Below are 25,363 nucleotides of genomic sequence, written 5' to 3'. Positions count from 1 at the left end.
GTACCAATAATCCTGAGACAGATAGGCCCAGTAGTCTGTCTCAGCATAAGACAGCTACTCTGTTAGATGAGCAAATAGTTTACCTGGTATAAGGCTGCTTCCTTTGAACTATGTTGGGAATGCAGCGTGGCTGTTTTGTTTCTTAAGCTTTCCAAAGGCTGAAGAAAATTCTGTCTCCCGTCCCCAAACCATACTGCCAGCTGTCTTGTTATTTATGTGTGGAGCTGCTTGTAGTGAATTGTTTTAAATTCTGCAGCCTGTGTGCATTGTGCACAATTTATTTTGTTTCCGTTGTCAGGTAAAGGGACTGTGAGCTAGTCAGGCCCTTGGATCCTGGCAGTTGTACCAAGCCTGGAGATTGCACCAGGCCCATGAACTCAGAAAAACTAGCAGCTGAGATGACAGTCTCCATCCTTTTTCTGCACCTGCTTGGATTTGTGAAACACAGCCTGTCTATACAAACTGCGAAAATGCCAACGTTCTCCACTTTATATGTCCTTTTGCAAACAGCGGTGTACATACCAGATGCAATGAGACACCCTGCATATTGTATCTTTTATGTGAACAAATGAAATGGCAAATATTAAATGGGAGGAAATCATCAGGTTAGATTGCTGCAGGGTATTTTTTCATTTATTTGGGTGCATAAATAAAATTTCCCATTCCCTTCTACAATGCATACTTTGAGAATTCATACAGTCAAATAACAACTAAGCAAACACCAACACAAATATGGCAAGTACCCAGTGTTCCATTCTATCCATGACAATGAAAGGAGAGGCACTTATTGGGGTTAACTGCAGCATCCTCTATTTAACCTCCTTTCCTTTTTAAGGACTGGAGCTTCCCTACACAAGTATGACCTGAAAGTTAAGCAGGTCACTCTAAACATACACACACATATTGTTTACAGTCTCAGTTACACAATGATGATCACTATCTTTGACTATGTACTAGAATCTGACAGTTGTTTATTATGTAGAAAGGAGTTGCATTGTGTTTAAGTCATCTTATGCTGAAGCTTCTACAAATGTATTGAATGACCACAGCATAGCATTGAAAAGCATCTGCCTTTAGACTGCTATTCTTCGCAGTAGCTGGTTACTGGGTCTCCACTGGTGAGTTTATTCTTCCTTTGGCTGTACTGTATTAGTATTGTCTTTAAATAACATCCAGGAGTAAAAACCAGTTCCTGTGGTAACAATATATGCATATAGTACTTTATAGAGTGCTCAGAGAGTTTCACATACACTCAGCTGTCCTTACAGCAGCCCTGTAAGATAATGCTAGTGTTTACCCACACATTGCAGAGATGAGGGGTAGTCAATGTGGTGCCTTCCTGAAGTTGTTGAACTACAGCTCCCATTGTCGCTGGCCATTGGCCATGCTTGCAGGGAGTTGGGAGTTCAACAACATCTGAAGTGCACTAGATTTGCTATTCCTGGGGTTAGGGGGGAAATGGCTCACTGAATGAGTTCAAGATTAAGTTGAGATTCAGATGGGATTTCACAAGTGCTCAGCTATCACTCTTAACTACTTCACAAAGGGAATGTGTTGGTAGAGACCACATGAGCTTGAAAAGCCAAGCTGGAGAGCTCTCATTCAAAAATAGCATTGGGTAATCATCTGATTTCTACCCACTCCCTGCCACCCCAGTGCACAGAGGGGTTTGCCACTGACTGGCGGGGACAAAAGTAACAAGCAACTTTGGCAAATAGGAGCATTGGCCTGGGGTGGCAAGTCATAAATATTTTTGATAAAAGCAAGTAAGTGCAGCTTAAAAGCACCCTAACGTTGGAGAACAGGCATTAGGTTTGGGGAATATACACCTATTGGAAGCAACAGGTAGTAGAAGTCAAAGTTTGTAACATTCAGTACAGCTCTAGACCAGCTGCTTAACAATAGTTCTTTTTTTTAAAGAAAAAATCTCTCTTGAAGCAGCTATTTCTGTCCAGACACCAAGACAGCCAGCTCCTGGATGGACAACTCCTTGTTGAGGTAACTGTCATATTGAGCCATGGTTAACCTTCCACTCTTCAAGGCATCTTCAATTGAGAACTTCTTCCCTGACTTCCTGTCAAGGATTACTGAAGATTCGCCACTTGGCCCTTTCATTGTGATCTCTTCCCAGTCACATTCTTGGCTCTTCAATTTGACGTACAAGCTCCACTCAATAAGCCCGAACCTGTGGGCTTCTTCTGGTGACATCTCTCTCCCAGTGTCTGGATCAATGACCACAATGGAACGTCTCAAGTGATTTTCTCTCTGCTCCCTCTTGATGGCTACTGTCTGAAGACGGTTTTGAAGCTGTTCAATCTCGTTGTCTTTGTCTTGAGATAGCCTCTTCAGATCATCCAGCTCTCTCTCCAAAGCCTGGAACCGGGAGTCTAGGTTCACGCCGCTGTCCACCTGTGACATGTTTCTTAAATCCCGGGTTTCTGTTACTGTGAGTTCAATCTCCGATTGCAACCTTCTCATCTCCAACAGAAGGTTCTGCTTTTCCAGATGCAGCTTGTGGTTTTCCTCCCTCAAAAAGTCCAGCTCCTTGGAAGACTTGGAGTTGTTGAATTCCACTTCTGACAACTTAGCCTCTAGCCTGTTGATGTCTGTGTCTAATTCCATCTTCCGCCGGCTTTCCTCCTCCAGGTTGTTCTTCAGCTTCTGAATCTCGTATTCAGTGTCTCCTTTCTCCACTTGGATGCTCTCAGAGAAGACTACTTTCTCCTTGACTTCCATCTTTTCCAGGGCCTGCAGTTTCTTCTGCAGGGCTTCCAACTCAGCCTGCAGGACTTGCCTTCTATGTTTTTCTTCCTCCAGCTCCAGCTTAAGCAGAGCGTGCTCTTTCTCCTGCTGCGGGTCTTGTTGAAGGATCACCTTCTGCTTCACGGTGACTCTCTCTGTTGTCTCCTTCACCTGCTCCTCCAGCTCGCTCAGCCTGATCTTCAGCCTCTGCACCTCCAGCTCTGCCTCCCGCCGTGCCTGCCTCTCTTTCTCCAGCTCATCCAGCTGGCGCTCAAGCTCCGACCTCCTCCACTGCAGCTTGCGCATTTCGTTTCGGAGTGAGTCAATCTGCTGCAGCTCATTCTCTATGCTCTGTGAGAAGGAGCTGACCTCTGCTTTCAAAGCAGGGTCCTGCTCCAGTTTTACCACTTCCTGCTGCACCACTTTCTCCCTTACCTGAGAGAGTTCCTCCTCCTTCTGTCTGATCTTCTCATCCTGCAGCTTCCTCTCCCTTTCCAGGTCCAGGTGCTTCTTCTGCTCTTCAGCCAGCTGAGCTCTCAGGGACTCCACTTCTTCTCTCGTTTGGGGGTCTTCCCGGTACTGCAGAACCTCCTTCACCACTTCCTTTGTCTGGACTTGAGGCTTGGCATCTTTCAGGGTCTGAATTTCTTGCTTCAGCTGATAGATCTCAAGATCTGCCCTCTCAATTGCTCTGGTCCGGTCCACAATCTCGTCCCTGAGAGACTGAAGCTCCATCTCAGTCTCTGGGTCAGCCTTGTATTTTATAACCTCCTTGATAACCTCTTGCACTTCCACCAGGGGCCCTCTTTTCCGCAGGGCAGCCAGCTCATTCTGACAAGTTTTCAGCTGCTCTTCCCCACCCCGGTATCTCCTTTCCTGCTCCACCAGTTCTAGACGAAGGCTAGCCACTTCGTTTTCAGCCTTGGGGTCTGGACGGACAATCTCCCGGACTTTCTCCTGGACAATCACTTTGGCATTCTCCTCTTCCAGAGCCTGGATTTGCCTGAGCAGCTCTGCTTTCTCCCTCTCATTGGAGCGGCCTTTGGCCTTCTCGTCTTCATACTGCCGTCGCAGCTCGCTCACTTCCCTTTCTGTTGCTAGGTCCTTCTCCACTTTCAGCACCTCCTTGACGGTGATCTTGCCCTCGGCCATCGCCCGCTCTTTCTCCAGCCGCTTCAGTTTGTCTTGCAAGAAGCGAAGCTCTTCCTCTTGCTGCTTCCTCAGTGCACTCTCCCTGTGTTTGTTCTCCTGCAGCTGCTGATACTCTGTCTCCAGCTGGGGATCATTCTGCAGCTTCACTACTTCTTTTTCCATCACTTTCTCCTGCTCCTTGTTCTTCTCATTGGAAAGAGCATCCACCTGGTGGCGCAGGAGAGCCATCTCATTCTGACGGTTCCCTTCCTGCCTCTTGAGATCCTCCAGCTCTTCTTTCAACTTCAGGATTCCCTCTGCCTGCGCCTTATCTGGCTCAATACGGAGGACTTCCTTGACCACATACTCCTGCCCACCTTCCCTCCTCTCATGCTCCAGGGTTCGCAGCTTGAGTTTCAAGACCTCCAGTTCGTCGTGCAAGTTTTGGTTCTTGCGTTGTTCCTCTGCCAGGTTCTGCTGCATCTTGTGAAAACTCTCATCCAGTGCTGGGTCAGGCACTTTCTTCAGCACTTCCTTCTTGACCACGGTCTCCTGTGGCTTCTGGTTCTGCAGGAGGAGGATGTTTTCCTGGATGACCTTGATCTCTGCCTCCAGCTGCTGTCGGCGTTGGCTCTCATCGTCCAGCTCCTTCCTTAACTTCCAGACTTCCTCAAGCGGCCTCTCAAATGTGTTGGTCTGAGCAGACTCCTGCATCACCTGGACCTCTGGCTGCTGCCAACAAAGAAAAAAATGATGAGTTGCTATAGCTGGAGCATTATTTGTCATTCTCTCCACCCTCTAATCAAAGACAAATGTTGCCAGATAGGAACTCTTTTCAAAGCTACTAGCATCCTATGCATGTTACTTCTGAGCCTGGCTGTCTTTGAAGGAGCTGCTTCCCAAGTACAGTGGTGCCTCGCTTAACGAATGCCCTGCTTAACGAAATTTCCACTTAACGAAAGGTTTTTTCTAGCGGAGATTGCCTCGCTAGACGAATTTGTTTTACGAAAAATTCGTCTAGCGAATCGCAGTTTCCCATAGGAATGCATTGAAATTCAATTAATGCTTTCCTATGGGCAAAAAAAAATTCAAAAAAAAATTCAATGCATTCCTATGGGATTCGCTAGACGAATTTTTCGTTATAAGAAAAGACCCGTGGAACGAATTAAATTCGTCTAGCAAGGCACTACTGTACAGGGCATGGGAACCTCTAGCCCTTGAGATGTTGCTGGACTCCCAACTCCCATCCTCCCATGCCATATTAGCTGGGACTGAAGAGTACTGAGAGCCAGTCTTAAGCTACAATCGTAATTAGAAATCCCACTATATTCAGTAAGTGTGTGTAGGATTGCAGCCTTAGTCTGCCACCCCCTCTTTTCAAAAAGCCTTGCTGGCATGTTCTGTTAAGTGATGCTGGAACCCTTCCCTGCCTTCTGCATGGGCATATTCTCATTAAAAATTGGCATGCAGAGTTGGGATGTTTTCTCACAAAACAGCTCTGTAACTTGCAGCCAGCTAGGATTCTCTGCCTATCTTAAGTCTGCACCACAGCCTATGTGCACCTTCTTCTTTCCAGTAGCTAGAACAGAGAGAAGCAAAGTAAAGCCTAAGCTTCTCACACTCACTTGTCTCAAGAGATTCTGGGCAAACTCCAGGTTCTGCAGCCTCTGCTTATTGACAGCATTCACCTCCGTGAACTTTGCAGCCAGGAGAGCTTCCTAAGAATGGAGAAAAGAAATGAGGTTAACAAAAGGTATTATGAACATAAGAAGAGCCATGCTGGATCAGGCCAATGGGCCATCTAGTCTTACATTCCTGTTCTTACAATAGCTAAACCAGATGCTTATGGGAAGCCCACAAACAGGACCTGAGCTCCGCAGGAACCAATTTTCAGGCTAGATAAAAGAAGCTGACAACCACCTTCCATGCTTCTGGGGAGTTGGCAACTGTGGCCATTGATGAGGTTTTGGACAAGGGAGGAAGCATTCAGAGGGGTATTTCTGCAGTCAAACAAGTTTTGTTTGATGCACTGCCCAACAAGGCCTCTGGGCACCCAGGAGAGATCAGTGTCTTCCACCCAGTGCCTCTCAGCCTTGATCATTCCCCATCAAATTTCTGACATCGAGGCCTAGTCATGCAGTGGAGTCAGGACATCCTTCCTCTGTCGGAAGCGACACTGGTTCCGGTTTGACAGAGCTGAGGCAAGAACGCAAACTGCTGAGACAAATCCAAGAATGAACCCAAGATGGTGTCAAGCCATGGAGCCAACTGCTGTTGCCTTCAATGTGAACATAGCACATACATAAATCTTCCTTGTATGGAGCCAGGCTACAGGTACATCTAGTGAAGTATTGCCTATGCTGACTCACGGTGGTACCCCAGGTTTCAGGCAGGGGTCTCTCCTAGTCCTATCTGGCAATATCAGGGATTGAACCTGGGGGCTTCTGCATGCAAAGCAGACACTTGGCCACTCAGCTATGGACCTTCAACATGAAAAATATTGAAATACTGCCTAGAGGAACCACTTAGACCGTGGCAGAGGGCTTGTCAAATACCAGCAAGTACCTCTTCTTTCACTTTAGCGGCTGGAGACTGGATTCTGGGTCTCTTACTCATGAAGCCATTGCGACCATTTTCCAGGTCAAGGATGGATCTCAGCTTCTCTGCTTCAAGTTCGTAGTCCTGCAGAGGGGAGGGAGATTAAAATCTACTTACAGAGAAGCAGTCATAGCCCCATAGTACATCTCCTCTGTGATGGGGTTGTTTTCTTCCTGCAAGCAACCCTTTTAGCCACACAGGCTGCTGCTTCTCTGAGCCACCCCCCTGTCCCGCCATCCTCACCTTCACTGCCTGCTGATACTGTTGAGCCTCAGCGGAAACTTTCTGAACATCTTGCTCTTTGCTGGCAATTTCCCCCAGCAGGGCCTGCAGAAACAGATCAAGCAGAAAACGTGAAACAGCAAGAAGCCAATGGCAATGCCGTTTTTTAGCTTGGGATAGGTAATGTGGTCCTACTAGATGTTTCTGGTCATCTCCCATTATCTCTGGTCTCATCAGGTCTTCCCAGAGCAGTTGGGTTGCCATAAGGCAGATGGGCCGCTGGGCAGCAAGATTGGGGGTGGGGAGAAGAAGACAACACAGATGAGAGTCTCCACCTGTATCGTCTCTACAAGTTTAATTGGGGCTGTTAAACTCTCTGTAAACCAGGCATCCTCAAACTGCGGCCCTCCAGATGTTTTGGCCTACAACTCCCATGATCCCTAGCTAACAGGACCAGTGGTCAGGGAAGATGGGAATTGTAGCCCAAAACATCTGGAGGGCCAAATTTTGGGGGGTGCCTGGTGTAAACCCTGATTACACATGAGGCTGGAAGCAGCAGAGCGTGGGAAGGAGATGATGCAGACCATGTTCTCCACTTGCATCATTTAAAACCCTAATTAAACATTAGGGCTGTGCAAGACCCCGATTTCATTTGGGGTCCAGTCCAGATCAGGGCCAGATTAGGATCACAGTCCTACTGCATAATCAGCTTATCACAGGGTGCAAGGGAATTGGACAAGAAAGCTGGATGAACTCTGAAGCTCATTCCAACTCTTACAATTCTGTTCTATGATTACCTGTTGGTTCTTCAGCTTGGTTTCCACTTGACCAATATTGTCGGTTTCTTGAGGCTCATAGTTGGGCACATTACAAAGGAACTGGTTCAGGTTGTTGTAGCCACTGCGATAGTTGGAGTAGGACAATTTTGCTTTCTGCAACATCTGAGATCTGTGAAGGGAAGTGGAACAATACTTGCTTGGGATAGACATTAGCAGAAATGTCACAGTGCCATTAACTGTAACACCCTAGACCAATGGTTCCCAATTGGTGATCTGTGGATCACAGGGGGTCCATAGTATATACACCAGTCCAGGACATCACATGGGGGGGCGTGCTCTCGTGTGAGACTGTGGCACCCAGAAACATGCAGGTCATGTGACTTGTGCAGGACTTCAGCCTGGAAGACATGCATCCCAGTTTTGCACTGGAACATGTTGAAGGGTTCACATAACAAAAACTACCAGAGAGATATAGCAACATTTTCAAAAGGCTTGGCTTTTGAAAAATGGGGGGTCTGCAGTACTTAGCTAATTGGGAACCACTTCCCTAGTCTAAACTAGACTAAATATATGATGAATTTGGATCAACTCTCCCATATTATAGCAAAAAAGTCAACATCTGTCTGCTTCCTTTAATGCAGCTCTCAGTTGCAGCTCCTATTTGTATGTATTAACCACCATCCATTTTGAGAGCCTCAAGGGATGCAAAGTACACAAACAGCTAAAACATACTCTGCAAGATAACCTGGTGACACAGGACTGGGGAAAAGGGGGTTTGGACATTCCTTCTCCTGCTTCTATTGCCAGTGCTTCATTCACCCCCCCCTTCCTTTCGCTCACAGCCTGACCTGTGATCGATTTGCTTGTTGAGGTTGCCGAACCGCTGGTTGAGCTTATGGAGTTCAGCTTCCTGGCGCTCGATGTCCGGGCAGTGCTCTTGGAACTGGCTGGCCAGGGCGTTGGAGCACTTCTTGGCTTTCTGCAGATCCTGCTCTGCCACACTCAGCAAAGGCTGGTGGGCCTGCAGTTCAGAACCCAGTGCCTGGACAGAAGGTTTTTTTGGGGGGGGGGAGGAATGGAAGTATTTTAAGCAATGTTACATTTTTACCCTACCATCCTAGGACAGCCTCACAAAGATTTAAATCTGTCACAGTACAAATGAAAATACAAGCCTAATAAAACAAAAGACAAAAAGCAAGAAAGCAGCATCATACAAATATGCCAGGAGCCAGCAAATGGCCTGGTGTCATCCCAAGTTCTATGTAAAAAACACCCACCAGGTTTAAAGTGGGGGGTGGAGTCTTCGGAGCCCATTTAAAAGCAGGAAAAGAGGTTTTAGTTGTATGGATTTTATGTCCTGGCAGTCCCAATTCTTTGAGGGGACAGGACTAAGTAACCCTGGCAGCAGCAGAAGAAGAAGAGTTTGGATTTGATATCCCGCTTTATCACTACCCGAAGGAGTCTCAAAGCGGCTAACATTCTCCTTTCCCTTCCTCCCCCCACAACAGACACCCTGTGAGGTGGGTGGGGCTGAGAGACTTCAGAGAAGTGTGACTAGCCCAAGGTCACCCAGCAGCTGCATGCGGAGGAGCAGAGACGCGAACCCTGTTCCCCAGATTATGATTCTACCGCTCTTAACCACTACACCACACTGGCTCTCTCAGCAGCCATATTTCCCCTATTTAAGTCCCCTTGGGAGTGATGGGATTTCATCAAGCCCTGTTGGGGTTGGGGGGACTCGCTCTATGTTCACTGAAGGTACATGATAGCAAGGAACGCCATGGGCTAGCCACTCAGCCTGTGTGTGACTGGATAGTGTTATTTCAGAGTGTTTTAAGCAAATGTGTGGCACCTATGGCCCTCCAGATGTTGCTGAACTACAATTCCCATCATCCCTCGCCATTGGCCTAGCTTGCTGTAGTTCAGAAATATCTGGAGGGCCGTTAGTCCCCCAGCCCTAGTTTAAAGAAAAAAGAAAGAAAGGGGAACAGAGGCAGTGTGCAACCCTACGAGTCCTACTTTTGACTGTGTTTTAAACCCGCAGGCTGGAACCCACTGGATTGTGGATTCTGAAGCAGACCAGTGATCCAGTTCAGGTCATGATTCCACCCAGATTGGATCAGGTGAATCCAATTTAGAATCTGAGCCAGGTGGATTCCTCCTCCATCTCTTATCACAGCTGAAGTGGACCCCCTCTCCCTTCAGCCAGAGATGGGGCAATAGGATGACCTCAGAAACCATACTGACTGGTGACTGTCCGGATACATTTGGGCCATTTAGCAGCACTGCCATTGTTTTGAAAGCCCCACTGAAAGCGAGGACTCACCAGCAGCTCTTCTCTCTTGCGCTCCAGAGCACCTGTGTCCTCTGGAATAGTGTCCTCAATGGCCAACTTGTTCTCATAGCCAGAAATCAGGTCCCTCCCTTGTTGCAGACTCTTCTCAAGGCGATTGGCAACATCCACTCTGCACAAGACAGACAAAAGCAGCTCTTCAAATAAACACAGCTTTACAGACATGAATACCCCTTCAGGCAGAAGAAGCAGACGGGCTTCTGTGCACATGGATGGATGCTATGATTTCGCAGGAGCCCAGAATATCTGCAGTGTGTGGTATTAGGCAAAGGAGTTGGCATCTGGAAAATCTTGCCTTTTGTCTAGTGTTCATGGTTGCAAAGCATTGTTTGTAAGCTATTGCGGATATTGCCTCAGCAGCCAGAGAGATGGCTGAAAAAGATTTTTAATGGGTAGGGTGGGCCGTCCCCCATGACCAGCAAAGCCAGAATAAATTATGCAAAAATAAAAAATATGCTAATTTCCTTTTCATGATTTATACAAGTTGCATGTGGAGCAGGTATTCTACTACTGAGCTGCAGCTCACCCTCCAAAAGCAGGTGCACCATATGGAGGTGCTTACAAAGAGCTCAAACAGGTGAGCCAAGCTACCAAAAGGACCCAAAGATCAAGAGCAGGTGGTGAAATTTCTGTACAGACACCTACTTCTCCTGAGCGGCGCCAAGCAGCTGGATGACATGGTTGTATTTGTTGTTTGTCTCTTCTGCCTTGTTCTTTAGCAGGGAGGCACTTCCTGTGTCTGGCACAGACTCTATGAAGGTTTCACACTCCTGGATCCTGCGTGCTTTCTCGGGTTCGATACGCCGGACCTCATTGGTGATGTTCTGCAAAGGGGAGAGAGGTGGGCAGCAGATGAGCAAGCGAGCATGGCAATGCCCCTCTGCTGTCTGTGCCCGGAGCTGCTGAGGTCTTGAGCCAGAATCCTCCTGGGCTGCAGAGTAGTAGATGGGTCCATAACTCTGGACACAACTCATAGCACCCTGCCCGGCTCAATATTAGGGATGGGAGGAACTCAGTTTGAGTTCACTCAATTTCTCTCTTTTTAAATATTAAATACAGTTCCCCACATTTCGGCAGTAATTTGAGATTAAAAAAGAAATTCTCATGAAAACTCTTCAGCATTTTTGTGCAGTGGCAAGGATTTCCTACAAGATCTTTCACAAGCCAAAGGTCAAGCAGCCCTTTCCCAACAGCCTTTCATCCTTCACTAGCCTGCTTTTTCAGCCATGTATGGTTGAAATCGTGCAAGTCAAATGCATGTAAGATGCAGGTTTACTGTTTTCTCCACCTGCGAGTTTCATCACTATTGAGAATAAAGATTCTATAAAGTCTTCGATCCAGCATCCTGTTCCCACCGTGAACAACCAGCTGTCTTTGGGAAGCCGACAAGCAGGACCTGAGTGCAATAGCACTCTTTCCCCCTTGCAATTCACTGGTATTCATAGTCATACTCCCTCTGACAGTGGAAGGAGAACATGGCTTTGTCTTCCCCCATGAATTTGTCTAACCCTCTTTAAAAGCTGTCCATGTTGGTGGCAATCACTGCATCTTGTGGGAATGAAGGCAGCACCTCTTCCTCCCATGCCACGTTCCTACCTTAAGGGCAGGTTTCTATCTGCATTCAACAATGATATCCCCCTTACCTGTAATTTACAATGGTATGATCAACCAATTACCATTCTATCAACTCACTGCACTGCAGTGTAATTATATGGAGCAGAATAGCATGGGGAGAGAGAGAGAGAGAGAGAGAGAGAGAGAGAGAGAGAGAGAGAGAGAGAGAGAGAGAGAGAGAGAGAGAGACTTTACCTTAAGTTCCTTGGATCGCTCCGCGCTGTCCTGCACTGCCCGGCTTTGCTCTAGCGGCGGCCGCAGGTTTGCAGTGATGGCCTTCTCTTGCTTCTCCAACTCACTGTTCACTTTCTCCAGCCCCGCCAGCAGCTGTCGCCCCTGGACTGATGCTGCATCTGAGGCAAAATAAAAAATAACAGCAGGTGGAGCAGAAGGTTTTACGTCTGGATCCCTGGTCAGCAAGTGCATTTGCTGGGAGAAGTGGAGAAATAGCGGCTGAGCCCCTCAGACTATCCCGACAAGGGGCCTTCTCATAGGTTGTGCTAATAAGGAGGCTGAGATGTCTATTTAAAACATTGTGATGTCACTTTTCTAACAAATTTCAAAGCGGTACAGTACAATCCCATCTTACCCACATTTAACTCGTGCGATTTCAGCCTCACATGGCTGAAGGCCAGCTGGTTGAAATTGTGCCAATTAAAGGCACACAGTGTGCACTTTTAAACTCTCTGCCTTGCTTATTGGGCAAGGCCTGCTCACCAAGCCAGCTCCGGAAAAGTAAGGGTGCTCACGTGGGGGGTGGTTTGACTCTAAGCGCTTTTGTGTATACGCAGAACCCTTGGAACTGAACCCCCACATAAGATGCAGCCATACTGAATTCACATTTTCCCCAAATCACACCAAAATGTATCTTCTGCATGGAAAGCGCAGATTCTACTACTCAACTATGACCCTCCACACAACCATATTAATAAAGAGATCTCTGCACATACATTTGCGTAATCTAAACAGATCACAGAATTCTTATTCAGGTTTCCAGAATTGCAGCATTTTTTGGTGCCGAGTATGCATAGCTGCTGAATTTGTGAGGAGCTAATGGCCCTTCCATTTTAAATGTGGGACTCAAGCACCCCCCCCCAGGCATGGTGTGGGACACCCACCTCCAAGGCTGTCTGCCTTCAGCCCATCATATCGCTGCTGCAGAAGCCCCTTGGTGCCAGCTATCTTCTGTTTCACGCTCTGATACTGACCGGTGATGCTGTGGGACAAGAAGAGATTGAGCCAATTGGGCAAATAGTGGGGAATAAAAAGCACTTTCATGCTTAAAATGAATGCGGAAATAGACAAAAGGGAGGCCTCTGTCTGGACCACCAAAGAAGCCACCAGGACTGCTCGGCGCTGGCATTATTACTGCTACTATTAATACAATTTATGAGTCACTTGACATAGAAGGAGTCTCTTAAAATAATTAAAAATATGAAGCATGGCATGTGGAGGAAAGATCGAACACTGGATTACAATAAAAACCCAGCAATAAGCTGCAAAACAAATAAGCAAAACAGACCAATGACAGACAGTAACATCTTCCTAATCCATCAAATGGCTGGTTCGTGTCAACAGAATCTGGATCGGGGGGGGGGAACTTACTTGTCCGCGTGAGCCAGCGATTCAGGATCTGTTGGGGGGATCATGAAGCAGACACCAGGGGCGCTGATTGCATTTCCTGCGCTGTCGGTAACTTCCCAGATGTCACCACTGTTCTTTTGCAGGGTGTATCTGGCTCCACGAGAGATCTGGCACTGGGGTAGAAAGAAACAAAATGAAAAAATTCCTTCCAGTAGCACCTTAGAGACCAACTAAGTTTGTCATTGGTATGAGCTTTCGTGTGCATGCACACTTCTTCAGGATAAGCACTCGTAATATTTCTCCCACCCCCAGTAGTCCCAGGAGCTTTGCCCCGGAGCCCTGGTACCACTGGTTAAAAAGAGGTCTTTTAACCAGGGGTTGGAAAGACCTCTCCCTGAGACCAGACAAACACTGGCAGTCAGAGGAAACAAAACTTGGCTCTACAGATGAAAGGGCAGGTTCAAAGGTTGGGAACCTTCAGCCTGTAGACCAAATATGGCCCACAAGACCTCCTCATTTGGCCAGGTCCACCTGCTCCACACCAGACTTATAACTTCAGGTAGATGTTGATGTGGCTTCAAATAAACAACCAGGGACTTAAAGTGAGCTTCTGGCTGTTCCTTTGCTGGAGCAAGGATCGTCTCCCCCATGAACAACAGTTGGAAGGAAAGCCCACTTTGTTCCAATAGTATCGAGCAATTTCCATTGAAAATGCTGCTAAAATGGAGCTCCCCCCCCCGCGCGTTTTAGCAGCAGTCTCAATACCATACTGGAAGATTTTCCCCAATCGACACATTTTGGTTAGAGAACTGCATTGCAAAATTCAGAGAAGTCTGAATTTCAAAGGATACCGAAATTTTGGTTGGACAATTGTTTCAAGAAATGCAACCTAGGTATGGCCTCATTCAAATGTGTACCCAAGTAAATATATCCCCTGCCCCACCTGGACCTTTTGCCCGTTGCACCATCCTGTGATGAGCAGAAGGGGCCACATGGCTTCTTACCCGCTCACTTTCGTAGTCACAAAGCGCTTCCACCGGGATGGGCTTAAGCGGGGTCTCCCGGCGGAACTTCAGAGGGAGCACTTGCTGGCTGCGCTTCTGCAGGGACTTCACCACATCGTCATACTTGTCCAAGGCCTTCTCCTGGTCCTGGTGAAGACAAGGCAAAATGTTGATGCACCAGGGAAGAGATGATCAAGGCAGACAATGGGATATGGACAAAGCTGTGCTGGCCAAAAGCAGAGGGGCAGGGCCATAGCTCAGTGTGATGCGCAGCTGCAGTCCACTCTCACACTCAATACTTGCCTCCAGCTCCCTCAGCAAAGATTCAATCTGGTATCGATCCTTGAAATCCGGGCTGTATTTCTGGTCCAGGTCTGTGTCCACTTTCCTGAGAAGGTCCTGGGCATCCTTAGCATCTTTTTGGAACTGTTTGGGGTGGGAAGCAACTCAAAAAAGTCAAAGGATCCCCCTTTGAGACAGAAAAACAATGCACTGCACCCTCACAACATGACTGTCACAAAGGGGTGTGGGTACTTTCCCCTCCCCCTCTCCCTGCAAGGCAAAAACTCACTTGTTGGTAGAGTGGAGGAGAAGGAGAAGCTCCAGCTACAGGCCCTGGGATGGGGGGTTCTAGAAAAATGAAATACTATTCTCTCTTCCACATCAGGGATGGGAGCCTGTGGTCCTCCAGATATTGCTGGATTACACCTCATGTCTTCCCTGACCATTCACCATGCTAGCTGGGGCTTATGGGAGTTGGTTCCAAACCCTATCTTAAACAAGATAGATTCAGGGATGGCTCAATCTATCAATTTTGGTCCTCTATCTCTTTTTTCCAACCTTAAATTTAGTGCTCTGGATTTCTGCAACTATTTGTGATTTTTTTAAAAAAACACCTTTGAGAATTTGTGAGCATTTTAGTGGGAAATTTTCCTAATCAACACATTTCCATATGTAATTTTGGCAAATGTACATATTTTTGCAAGGCAATTTCTCCAATATAATGCATTTCTGCATTTGTTATTTCTCTAACAGATGCAGTTTTATGCACACCTTTCCGTAATCTATGCATTTTTGAGCACACTGGTCGGTAGGAACCACACTGCAGAATTCAGAGAACTGCAACATTGAAGGAAATTCAGTTTGTGTATTCAGGAACTGTGAATTAAAATGCAAACTATGTGCTATGTTTCTTTTAGGGTTTGGGGATTTATGTATTTTAAAAAAACAGGAAGTGGGTTACAACCTGCAAAAGAGGACAAGCTTTTCTCCCACCTCTGTGAAAAGCATCATCTTCTATCCCAATCCCCCCTTCAGTGCAACTATTAAAAGAGACTGTTGTCCCTTTCATCTGGTCAGATAGGAACATAAGAGAAAGGAAGCTGTCTTGTCTGGCTCAGTATTGCCTACACTGACCTGCAGCAGCTCTCCAGGATTTTGGGCAGAGTTCTATCCCACCCCTACCTGCAGAAGGTGGGGATTAAACCTGGGACCTTTTTCCTGCTCTGCCACTATGCTATACTGTAGTCTCTCACACCCTAAAGACAAAAGCGGGAGCCTGTATAGGGCCTCTTGCCTAAAATGTGTGTGGGCCTCTTGCCTAAAATTCAAGTAGTCAAAAAGTACTACTACTATCTACAGTCGAAAAGAGAAGAATGAAGGAGGGCAGCAAAATATTACAGTACCTGCTAACTAGGGAATTCTCCAAGCAAAGAGACATGCCTGCCTTTGCCCCGAGGACAATCAGAGCACAGAATCTGGGAGCCTCTGCTTTTCTGAGCCACCTGCAGAAGGCAGATGCCTGCTTGATCGGTAACACCTGACAGCAAAGAGGTTCAGGAAAGAGTGACGAGGGGGGGGCGGGTAAAACAGGTCGGGCAAGATTGTTTTCTCACCAACTCCTTTGGCTGTTTCCCATACAAGCAAGCATTGCAGCACCCAACTTGGGTACCTGCTTGCTTAACACGAAGCCGTGCTAGACAAACTGTCTGGCAGGACAGCTTGCTGTTTGATTATCAGAAAAGCCACCTCCCTGCTGTCCTTCTCTGCAAATGGCAACATCTGACTCACTTGCTCAGAACAAATCCCTGGGCTCAGAAGTGTGTGCCCTTTGCACCAGGCCCTGGGCGGTGGATCTCAGGGTTGAAAACGAAGTAGATCCTTCAAGGCTGAAATCTGCCCACAGCTGCTCTATGGGACAACCAGGCCTCTGGGCCTCCAACACTGCCACTAATTGTTCCATTTACGGCCGCCCATCTCATCGCTCCCTTAGTGCTGCCATGCTGGTGGAAACAGACACAATGGAGCATGCTTGGGGAAATCTCAAGGAATGTAGAAATACCCTCCCCCCTCCCAAAAAGTAAGGTGGGGGAAATCCCTCCCTCCTCTTAAAAAAAAACAACCCAAACACCCGAGGACTGAGCATGCTCAGTGATCACCAGGGGTTATGGAATGTTGAATATCAGCTGGAAAAGAAAAACAGAAAACTGAGCAAGGGGACAGTTCACAGAAGCGGTGCCCAACCTTTTTGGAGGAGCAGTGGTCACATCTAGAAATATGAGCAAATTTCAGGAGACAACCACAATCACCCTTCACCCCCCCCCCTTGGCATTTTTTTCCTTCCTGGTTTAAATCATTTAAGTCAACCGGACTCAAGCCAGCCACTGCCAAAAGGTAAAAGAAAAGACAACTGGGCCCCTCAAAATGGGGTCTTCGCAGGTACCAGGTAAAGCACAAGGGGGCACAACAGTAGGGATTCTGTCTGGAGTAGATCCACTGTGTTGGATTCAATGCAAGTTCCACTCCGCAATCCCACTGAAATTAATGGGCATGACTGACTCGGGTCCTTCCATGGGTCTACTCCAAGTAAAACTTAGCTGCGTATAAGCCCACTGAAATGAATGGACCTAAAGTAGTCATAAATTCTAATAGGGCTTCTCTGAGTATGACCAACTCCAGTTGAGGTATACAGTATCCTGAAGGAAGTTGGATTGGTTGAGATCCCAAATGGGAGCAATCTTGCTAGAGGGCAAAGATACACTGCGGCATTTTCTGACAGCCCCTCCTTCTAAGTGTCCTCAATGGCAAGGTACCTGGTGATAGTCCTCCATGAACTTGAGGTGGCTCTCCTCGCAGATAAGCAGGTTGAGGTACTCCTTCCAGTCAGCGTGGACTGCCTCGATGTGAGCCTGCAAGCAAGAGGATAGCAGGTAATGATTAGTAGGTCACAGAAGGGCAGGGGGGGGAGGCACCTCTCGGGAGGCACCTCTCGGGGACCAAGAGAGCCTCTGATAGGGTACCAGCTGGGGGTGGAGAAAGGACCTCATGTGCATGGCAGCAGCCAAACTCGCCTCAATGGGGATCTTCCCAGGGTGAGTTTCGGCCAGTAGCTTATTGCCGTCCTCGTGCAGCTTGTTGATCGCTCCCTCTTTTTCTTCCAAATTCCGGTTGATGAAATTCTAAAGGGAGAAGCAAGCAAGCAGAGACTTTACCATCTTAAGTCTGGGCGGTCCACAACCCGGTGGCAGAGTGGTCCAGGGGGATCCAGCACCCATTACTATTTCCGCAGCAGGGCCCCTGTCCCTAGCATGCTTAGAACCACCCAGCATGAAAGCGGAGCTTTTCAGCTGCTAAATGCTCCAGCACTAAGCTCTTGGAGGAACACTGAAGACACAAGGGGCTTCAGTTTCAAGAGACTGGTGTGCAAGTTCTCTTGTGTACAATGGAACTTCAAGGAAAACACAGATATTGGAGCAGTCCAAATCATTTCCCCATGTACAGGCACAGGGAATTATTAGATGCAGGTGAAAGGCAACACATGGAGATCTGCACCGATGGTTGCAATGCATCCTTGGTTGTTATTATTGCATAGTCTTAGAAGGGGTGTGGCTGTGACTATCATGAAGGGAACAACACTTCTGAATTTTCTACTAACACTATTGCCGTGACTCACAGCAGGTGAAGGAAACATTGGTTTCAACCACATTCCACACAGGGCATTTGGTTGGATCGAGGTCGTTGGAGTTTACAAAGTTTCTCTTCACAGGTTACCTCTTCTGTCTCCTTGCCAGGTTTATTTTCCTTAATTGAATGTATAAATAAATATAGGCTGTCAGGGGGTTGTTGCGGCTACTCTCGAGTAACGACACTCCAGTCCGCTCTGTCTTTAAGAGTTTTATTGTGCATACTATTTACAGTGCAGAGATAGCAGAAAACATGACCACCTTGTCCGATTCAGAACCCGGCAATGGCTTCTGTCTGCTTTTTGGCCAGCATAAAAGCCTGGGCACCCCGAAACGCCACCCCTTCGCCCTACCGGAAAGAAAGTTCTCCCCTCTTGCTGGCTAGGGTGGTGCCTGGGCTCCGACGTCTCGCTGAGCCTCTCCTCCGCTGACCCCCGACCAGAGTGGTGCCAAGGCTCTGACACATCTCTGAGCCCCTCCTCCACGCTCTGTTCCCCATAGCGTTGCCAGGGCTCAGATGCCTCACTGAGCCCTCTCTCCATTCCGCTCCATTCCTCATTCCCTCCTCTTAACTTGCTGCTCGTGCTGTCGCTGGGCGAAGTGCTGGTCAGGATGACCAGGGGGGGAGGCTCCCTCTAGAGAGTCCCCCTGACATGGGGGATAGCCGATGTTCGTCATATTGAGAAGAGACCCATTGAAATTTATGGATCTGCTCTGAGGACGGCTTAGTTGGCTATCACCCAGTGTATGTAACACTTAAAGAGGGTTGTATCTAACAGTCATAGCCAGAGTAGACCCACTGAAGGAAATGGCTCTAGTCTGAAAATCACGTAGTTGGATACATACCAGAGTAGCAAAGGCAGGTCTCAATCCTGAGCAGTTTACAGTCTAAAATTATGCAGTGTAATTAGCAACAAGAATATCACCACCTGTGTACACACTACCTCTAAAACATATGCGAAACACATTCTTTCTCAAAGGATTCTGAGTACTGAGTTTACCCTTCACATATTTACAATTCTCAGCAACCCTTAACAAACTACAGGGCCGAGACTTCTGTGAGGGGGGGAAATGGGCTTCGGATGTGCTTTGAAAGTATAGTGCATACAAAGGGCCTGTGATGTCTTAAGATGTACAGATCAGATTAGTTCACACTGGAATTCACGATGATTACCACCTCCTTTAATATATTTCTGCCCTTCAGCTTCGATTCAGGCTGAATAATTCAGATCCAAATTCCAGAATGCATTTTCCACACAGATCTCAAAGTCAAACTGCCTCCTGAGGGGGGGTAAGCTCTGGGGAGAAAATGTACCTCGTACTGGCGCCGGCGGCTTGGGTAGTCGAGGTTACGGTCGCTCCAGTCAAACTGCATCCTGTCTTTAGCCTGCTGATCTAGCCAGTAGAGCTTGTTGGTGCAGCGCTGCATGTAATCCTGGAGTGAGTTCAAATCCTGCTGCCTCTGTTGGGATCCTGACTGCAAGCAGAGAGGGAGTTTTGCCAACCGTCAAGGCTTGGAGATTGGAAGTCACAGAGAGCAACTCGAGAGAGGGCTAAGTCTACTGTGAAATACATAACTTGTGCACTCCTGTCTCCTGGTGTCAAGATTCTAGACCAGGCATGTCAAACCTGCAGCCCTCCAGATGTTTTGGCCTACAACTCCCATGATCCCTAGCTAGCAGGACCAGTGGTTGGGGAAGATGGGAATTGTAGTCCAAAACATCTGGAGGGCCGCAGGTTTGACATGCCTGTTCTAGACCACATTGAGTTGGGAACGGGAGGGGCAAGGAAGGAATAGCAGTGTAAAGTATCTTTTTGCACTTTGACCAAGCTCTGGTCAAAGTAAGGAACAACAGAGAGCACACTCAGGGTATGACTCAAAGGGCCCTTAAATACTTATTGGCACTGATCAAGGCTTCATGCTCTGGGACACAGTTTAGGGGGGTCTTGTTGGGTGGATTGTTATTGATATTATTTTGTGCATCTTTATTTCTTTATCTTATTATGATTTATGTGGACATTTTTAATTTGGTTGTGTACTTTTCGATGTTTTATTATTTATGAGTACTTTTGTTATGTTTATAATCATGTAATTTTTTCCCCATGTTGTAAGTCACCTTGAGTACGTTTTGAACTATGGAAAGACTATGCAGCTATCCTCCTCAGCGCTGTCTTAATTCAGACGGGGCATACATAGCATGCCAACCAAGGTCTCAGTCACACCATACATGCAACAGACATGTAAATCATATGGCTTCCTCCAAAAAGTCCCAGGAACTGTAGTTTGCACCCCTCACAGAGCTACAGTTCCCAGCACTCTTAACAAACCAAAGTTCTCATGATTCTCTGGGGGAAGCTGTGTACACTAAATACACATTGTATATGGTATGAACGGGACCCAAGAGTCTCCTCACATCACCTCTGAACTGCTTGGGTGTACCAGTTAGTCCCTGATCTTTTGAGGACGGGAAATAAAAAGAACAAGGTCTTACCAGCAGTTTCTGATATTTCACCTGGAGCCCACTCATATATTCCTGGAAACAAACAAAGAGATGATGAACAAAAGACAAGGCCCCCAACAGAGGGTGGTACCACACTTCCCACAGGAAACACACTTGCTGTGTGCATGCTACTTTTAATCAAATGAATCGATCACTGGGGAGGAGGTGATTTGCATCCCCCAAGAGGGTACTGGGTTCTGTCTAATTCATTTCTTTTCCTTTTTGCCAAAATCAGTGAGTCTTTGGGAAGGGCAGGGGTGGAAAACGATGGAGGGGAGCAGATGAAGCTTTTGTGCTGGGGGTTACCTACCCCGATTTGTGTATTAGATTTTTATACTATCCTTCCTCCAGTGATCCTATACCAAGGGAATCCTCTCCTCTCTCGTCTGGTTCTCTAACCACTACAACACATGGTCTTGGTGTGTTTATCTGTTTTGTTGCGTATTTATTTATTGGATTTGTATCCACCCTTCCTCCCGAAAGAGCCCAGAGCAGCCAGCGCATAAGCTTTTTCTTAAGCATTCTAAAATAGTTAAAACATTATAAAAAATAGATTCAGTAAACAGTAAATTCAAATGTTTTCAAATACCTCCTGAAAATTAATAATAGTGAGATAGACACACCTCACTAGGGAAGGCATTCCATAAATGGGGAACCACCACTGAAAAGCCCCAAATGGACAGCCCCTCGCGGTGGCAGCCCCAACAAATAACCTCTCTCATTCAAAGAGTAAAGCTTACAGAGTCTCTCATTTAAAGACTATGTAGGGCTGTGGAGGAGAAAGGAGAGGAGCTAGAGTTAGGTAGGACAAAGTAACATCTGCAACACTTACTCAAACCCGCTACACAAGGTGGTGTTGGCCCTTGAACTGTGTTTGAATCACTTTTTGAGAGATCCCTGAAGCTCCTGAACCTTTAGCTGGGGTACATCAGGCAGAAATCCAACAGATTCAGCTTTCCTCATCATCGGAGCCCCTGTGACGGGGGGGGGGGAAGCTACACCAGTTGGATTTCTCCTGTCCCTGGTTAAAGGCACAGGAACTGCACAAAACCAATTCTGTCCCCTTCCCTCCTCCTCCCGCCTGCCAAAGAACTGCAAAGCAGGCATTAGAAGCACATGGTACCTTGTCACCTTCCTTGCTGATGTGCGGTCCTATAGCCATCACTTCATTATGGAAGATGTTGTGCTCCTCCACCTGACCGTTGACTGATGGCAAGTCAGTGCCGAAGCCCTTGCTGTTCAATATTTCCTAGTGGTAAAAGAAAAGTGGGAGGTTCCAGTCTTTCCTCCAAACTCCTGGCAAACAAAGGAGGCCAAGAGCATAGAAGCACAGGAGGCTGCCTTATATAGAGTCAACCCATCAGCCTGTTTAGCCCAATGTCCTGCAGCCTTGGATCTCCAGATGTTGTTGCACTACACCTCCCATCATCCCTGACCATTGGCTAAGCTGGCTGGGGCTGATGGAAGTTGTAGTCCACCAAGCCTGGGAAATGAAGGCTGGACACTCATCTACACCAGCATGCAGACAGTTCTGCACCAAAAATTCCCTCTGCATTTTTTTTAACATTCCTCATCAGAAATTGCACTTGAAAATTATCAGAGTACAGGGAAATCAAGGGAAATCCTTATGGGTGGGACGTAGGGATTTTGTGGCATTTGCCTTATTTTTGAGATGGCAGGTGGATGCTGTTGAGCGTCCTTTCTGTCATTCTACAAACCACGTCTCTAGCAATCTGCATTCTGCAGCCTTCCTGGGTGCCCACATTTCAATAAAAGTCATTTAATTAAACCATGTTCAATTAAAGGGAAAACAGGTAACTCTTCCCATAGGTTGTTTTTTCTTATTCTTCTTTTTCAAATCAGCAAGCACGGGCAGCCAGAGAGTTTGCAGTGCACTGGAGAAATGTTTATGGGGAAGGAAACAGAGACACCACCCTTGGCTACCTTGCAAATGAAAAGGCGAGAGTCTTGGGAACGAGGCAACAAATCACCAACCCCTTTTGGCGAGGCCAGAAAGAAAAGATTTCAATGCAGCGCTACCTCCAGGTGTCCCAGTGGTGGCTGGGCCTGATGCACTGCAAAATTCAGCACTGCAAAATTCAGCAAAGTGCAGCTTCCAAAAAATGGCTGCATTTTAGCTTGCATCTTGTTTTGGAAAGAACCTTTTAATGCAAACTGAACTGAATGTGTCTCCCGTCCCTAGATGCAAGTATCTAGATTGTTGTTGCTGCTGTCTTTCCCTTCCTCCAAAACAAAACTGCCCTGTTTCAAGCCCACTTGTTGCAATTTTGCACAGGATGGCGCTCAGCCAAGATGCAGAAGGCTCCCTCCTGTGATGCTGGATAGCCGTGCCCTGCCCCTGGCAAAGGGAGGGAAGCTCCCGCCAGGCAGCCCAGAGACAGAACTGCAAAGCTAGCAGAACCTGGGCTGCTGCACAAAGCCTCTCATTAAGCCAAAAGCTGGGGGGCATCTCCAGCCAGCAGCCAGGGAGGATTTGGGGGGGATTTGCAACTGGAAGCTGACAAAGCAACTGGAAGAGGAGCAAAAATCAACAGCGGGAAAGAGATCTGGCAGCCTAAAGCTTTTATCTCTCTACCCCGTTTTGTGAGCTGATTAACAGTGCCCAGGCACCTGATGAGTGGGGCAGGGGCAGGACTTTCATTCACAACAACTGACACTGTGTGAGCTTTGCAGTAAATTCATTGCTAGACTAGGGGCTGATGGAGACAGGTCCATCCATGCGAAAGTCGGGCTTTCCCACCAACCTCAGTCTGCCCTCAGCCAGCTCCCAGCTATTTACCTACCTCCTTACTTACTTACCAGTCCAGGTGACAACACATCCTCCTCCTTAGTTTTAGTGTTAACCCTTGCAGAATTCAGCAGCGAGGAGGAGGAGGAGGAGGAGGAGGAGGAGGAGGAGGAGGAGGAGGAGGAGGAGGAGGAGAGGCCCTGCCTGTCATTGCCTCCACCTGTTATTTCTTCTGGCTCCACCTACTCTTGGGCTACATGCCAGCCTACAGGTGGGAGGTACCATTTCTGAATGCCCACCCCATACAAATAAGGGAGCTTCATCCCAGGGATAGAAGCACTGTAACTATTTTTAACTTTAATATATGGAATTGTTTTAAATTGGTTTATATATAGGGAGCTGTTCTTAATAGGGGTTTCCCCCCCACTTTTATTGTTTTCTGATTGTAACCGTTGTATTTGTTTTATAATTGTGTATTTTACTGTTGTAGCCCATTCTGGGACATTGTGGTTGAGATAGGAAATCTAAATTATATATAAAGAAACTAGGTAGGCAACGCTTATAGTGCATGGATTATGTTAATGTGCACTTTTTAAAATGTGCAATTAGAAGAGAGAAGAGAGAGAAGAGTTTTGGATTTGATATCCTGCTTTATTACTACCTGAAGGAGTCTCAAAGCGGCTAACATTCTCCTTTCCCTTCCTCACCCACAACAAACACTCTGCGAGGTGAGTGGGGCTGAGAGACTTCAAAGAAGTGTGACTAGCCCAAGGTGGACTAGCCCAGCAGCTGCATGTGGAGGAGCGGAGACGTGAACCCAGTTCCCCAGATTACGAGTCTACCGCTCTTAACCACTACACCACACTGGCTCTCTGTTAAAGGGAAGTCTGAGGCGTACTGGGGTTGCAGAGGGTGGGGATGGAGCAAATGGAAGGTTTGCAAACAACTGTTTGGGGTGAGGGGGTGGTCTTTTGGAGGGTATGCTGGAGGATGAGCTAAATTCTCCCTCTCCCCACCACTGGTCCAAAATGCTGCTCTGGCTTCAACTTACCCCCCCCCCCAAAAAAAACATACATACCAAAACAAACAAATATCTCCCATGCAAGTTACCAGGATTCAGGCAATTAACGTCATGTTGAGTTAAGGCCCAGAATGGGTTTTTAAAGGCTCTTTGGCAAACAGAAATCTACCACAACAGGGAGAAAGGTTCAAGCCCAGCTTTCTCTCTCTACTGCACTACACCTCTAGTTCCAGGGAGATGTGCAGGAGAACTCCACTTGGTGCTGCGCTGGATGCCCCCAAAGCCCACATTTTGGAAGAAATGGCTCAAATCTAAAGAAAAAAACAGATCAGGTGTTCACTAACTGGATGCAAAGCACCTACTCACCTGCTTCTCTTCAATCACCGTGGTCCAGTTGACTTGAGGTTCAATTTCCTGTGGGGTGAAGTTGTAGATCTGCTCATGTTTCACACGCAAGTTGCCCACTCTCTCCTTTAGTTGCCGGATGCTGAAGGAAGGAGAGAGAATACAAGCAATTACTGGTTTCTCCGAACAACGTGTGGACGAATGAGTCCCCCCCCCTCCCCTAATTGCAATACTACTTTCCTCAAAGTGAAACATTTTGGATCACCCCCCCCCCAAAAAAGTCATATCATTTAATTCTGTTTTCCAAGTGTGGATTTTTAAAGGGTCTACACTAATTACTCAGTAACACGCTCTCTCAGCCTAACCTACCTCACAGGGCTGTTGTGAAGATAAATGGGGGGGGTGGTAGAAGACCTGACCTGAACTAGCTTAATGCATTGGTTTGAATATATATATATATATATATATATATATATATATATATATATATATATATATATATATATATATATATATATATATATTATATATATTATATATATATATATATATATATATAATATATATATATATATATATATATATATATATATATATATATATATATATATATATATATATATATATATATATATATATATATATATATATATACACACACATGTAATGTGCGTTTACATATATAGAAATGCATTTTTTTTGTGGGGGGAGAATGTGCTTTAAATCAAAATACAGTGGTGCCTCCCTTAACAAATGCC

At 46.8% G+C, this 25,363-nt stretch overlaps 1 protein-coding gene across 2 annotated transcripts in view; it reads right to left on the bottom strand.

Annotated features, from left to right (window-relative positions):
• Positions 1 to 606: 606 nt before the first annotated feature.
• Positions 607 to 25,363, bottom strand: part of PPL (periplakin) — a 51,142-nt gene continuing 26,385 nt past the window's right edge. Inside the window, exons 4-22 of one of the 2 annotated variants that reach the window (XM_035130852.3) lie at positions 24,627 to 24,747; positions 21,614 to 21,739; positions 20,482 to 20,523; positions 19,305 to 19,466; positions 17,378 to 17,485; positions 17,120 to 17,215; positions 14,331 to 14,453; positions 14,028 to 14,174; positions 13,045 to 13,196; positions 12,558 to 12,655; positions 11,635 to 11,792; positions 10,471 to 10,649; positions 9,799 to 9,937; positions 8,321 to 8,514; positions 7,491 to 7,641; positions 6,715 to 6,798; positions 6,439 to 6,555; positions 5,499 to 5,591; positions 607 to 4,605 (exon numbers count right to left, since the gene is read on the bottom strand). In XM_035130852.3, the coding sequence (XP_034986743.1) occupies positions 1,942 to 4,605; positions 5,499 to 5,591; positions 6,439 to 6,555; positions 6,715 to 6,798; positions 7,491 to 7,641; positions 8,321 to 8,514; positions 9,799 to 9,937; positions 10,471 to 10,649; positions 11,635 to 11,792; positions 12,558 to 12,655; positions 13,045 to 13,196; positions 14,028 to 14,174; positions 14,331 to 14,453; positions 17,120 to 17,215; positions 17,378 to 17,485; positions 19,305 to 19,466; positions 20,482 to 20,523; positions 21,614 to 21,739; positions 24,627 to 24,747 (4,954 nt within the window). In that variant the 3' untranslated portion in view covers positions 607 to 1,941. The remainder of the gene's footprint in view (positions 4,606 to 5,498; positions 5,592 to 6,438; positions 6,556 to 6,714; positions 6,799 to 7,490; positions 7,642 to 8,320; positions 8,515 to 9,798; positions 9,938 to 10,470; positions 10,650 to 11,634; positions 11,793 to 12,557; positions 12,656 to 13,044; positions 13,197 to 14,027; positions 14,175 to 14,330; positions 14,454 to 17,119; positions 17,216 to 17,377; positions 17,486 to 19,304; positions 19,467 to 20,481; positions 20,524 to 21,613; positions 21,740 to 24,626; positions 24,748 to 25,363) is intronic. The other variant, XM_035130854.3, reaches the window with a different exon arrangement.

The sequence above is a fragment of the Zootoca vivipara genome, chromosome 13 (genome assembly GCF_965207765.1).
Source record: "Zootoca vivipara chromosome 13, rZooViv2.hap1.1, whole genome shotgun sequence".
In the NCBI taxonomy this organism is placed as follows: domain Eukaryota; kingdom Metazoa; phylum Chordata; class Lepidosauria; order Squamata; family Lacertidae; genus Zootoca; species Zootoca vivipara.
This window is presented reverse-complemented; position numbering and strand designations above follow the sequence as displayed.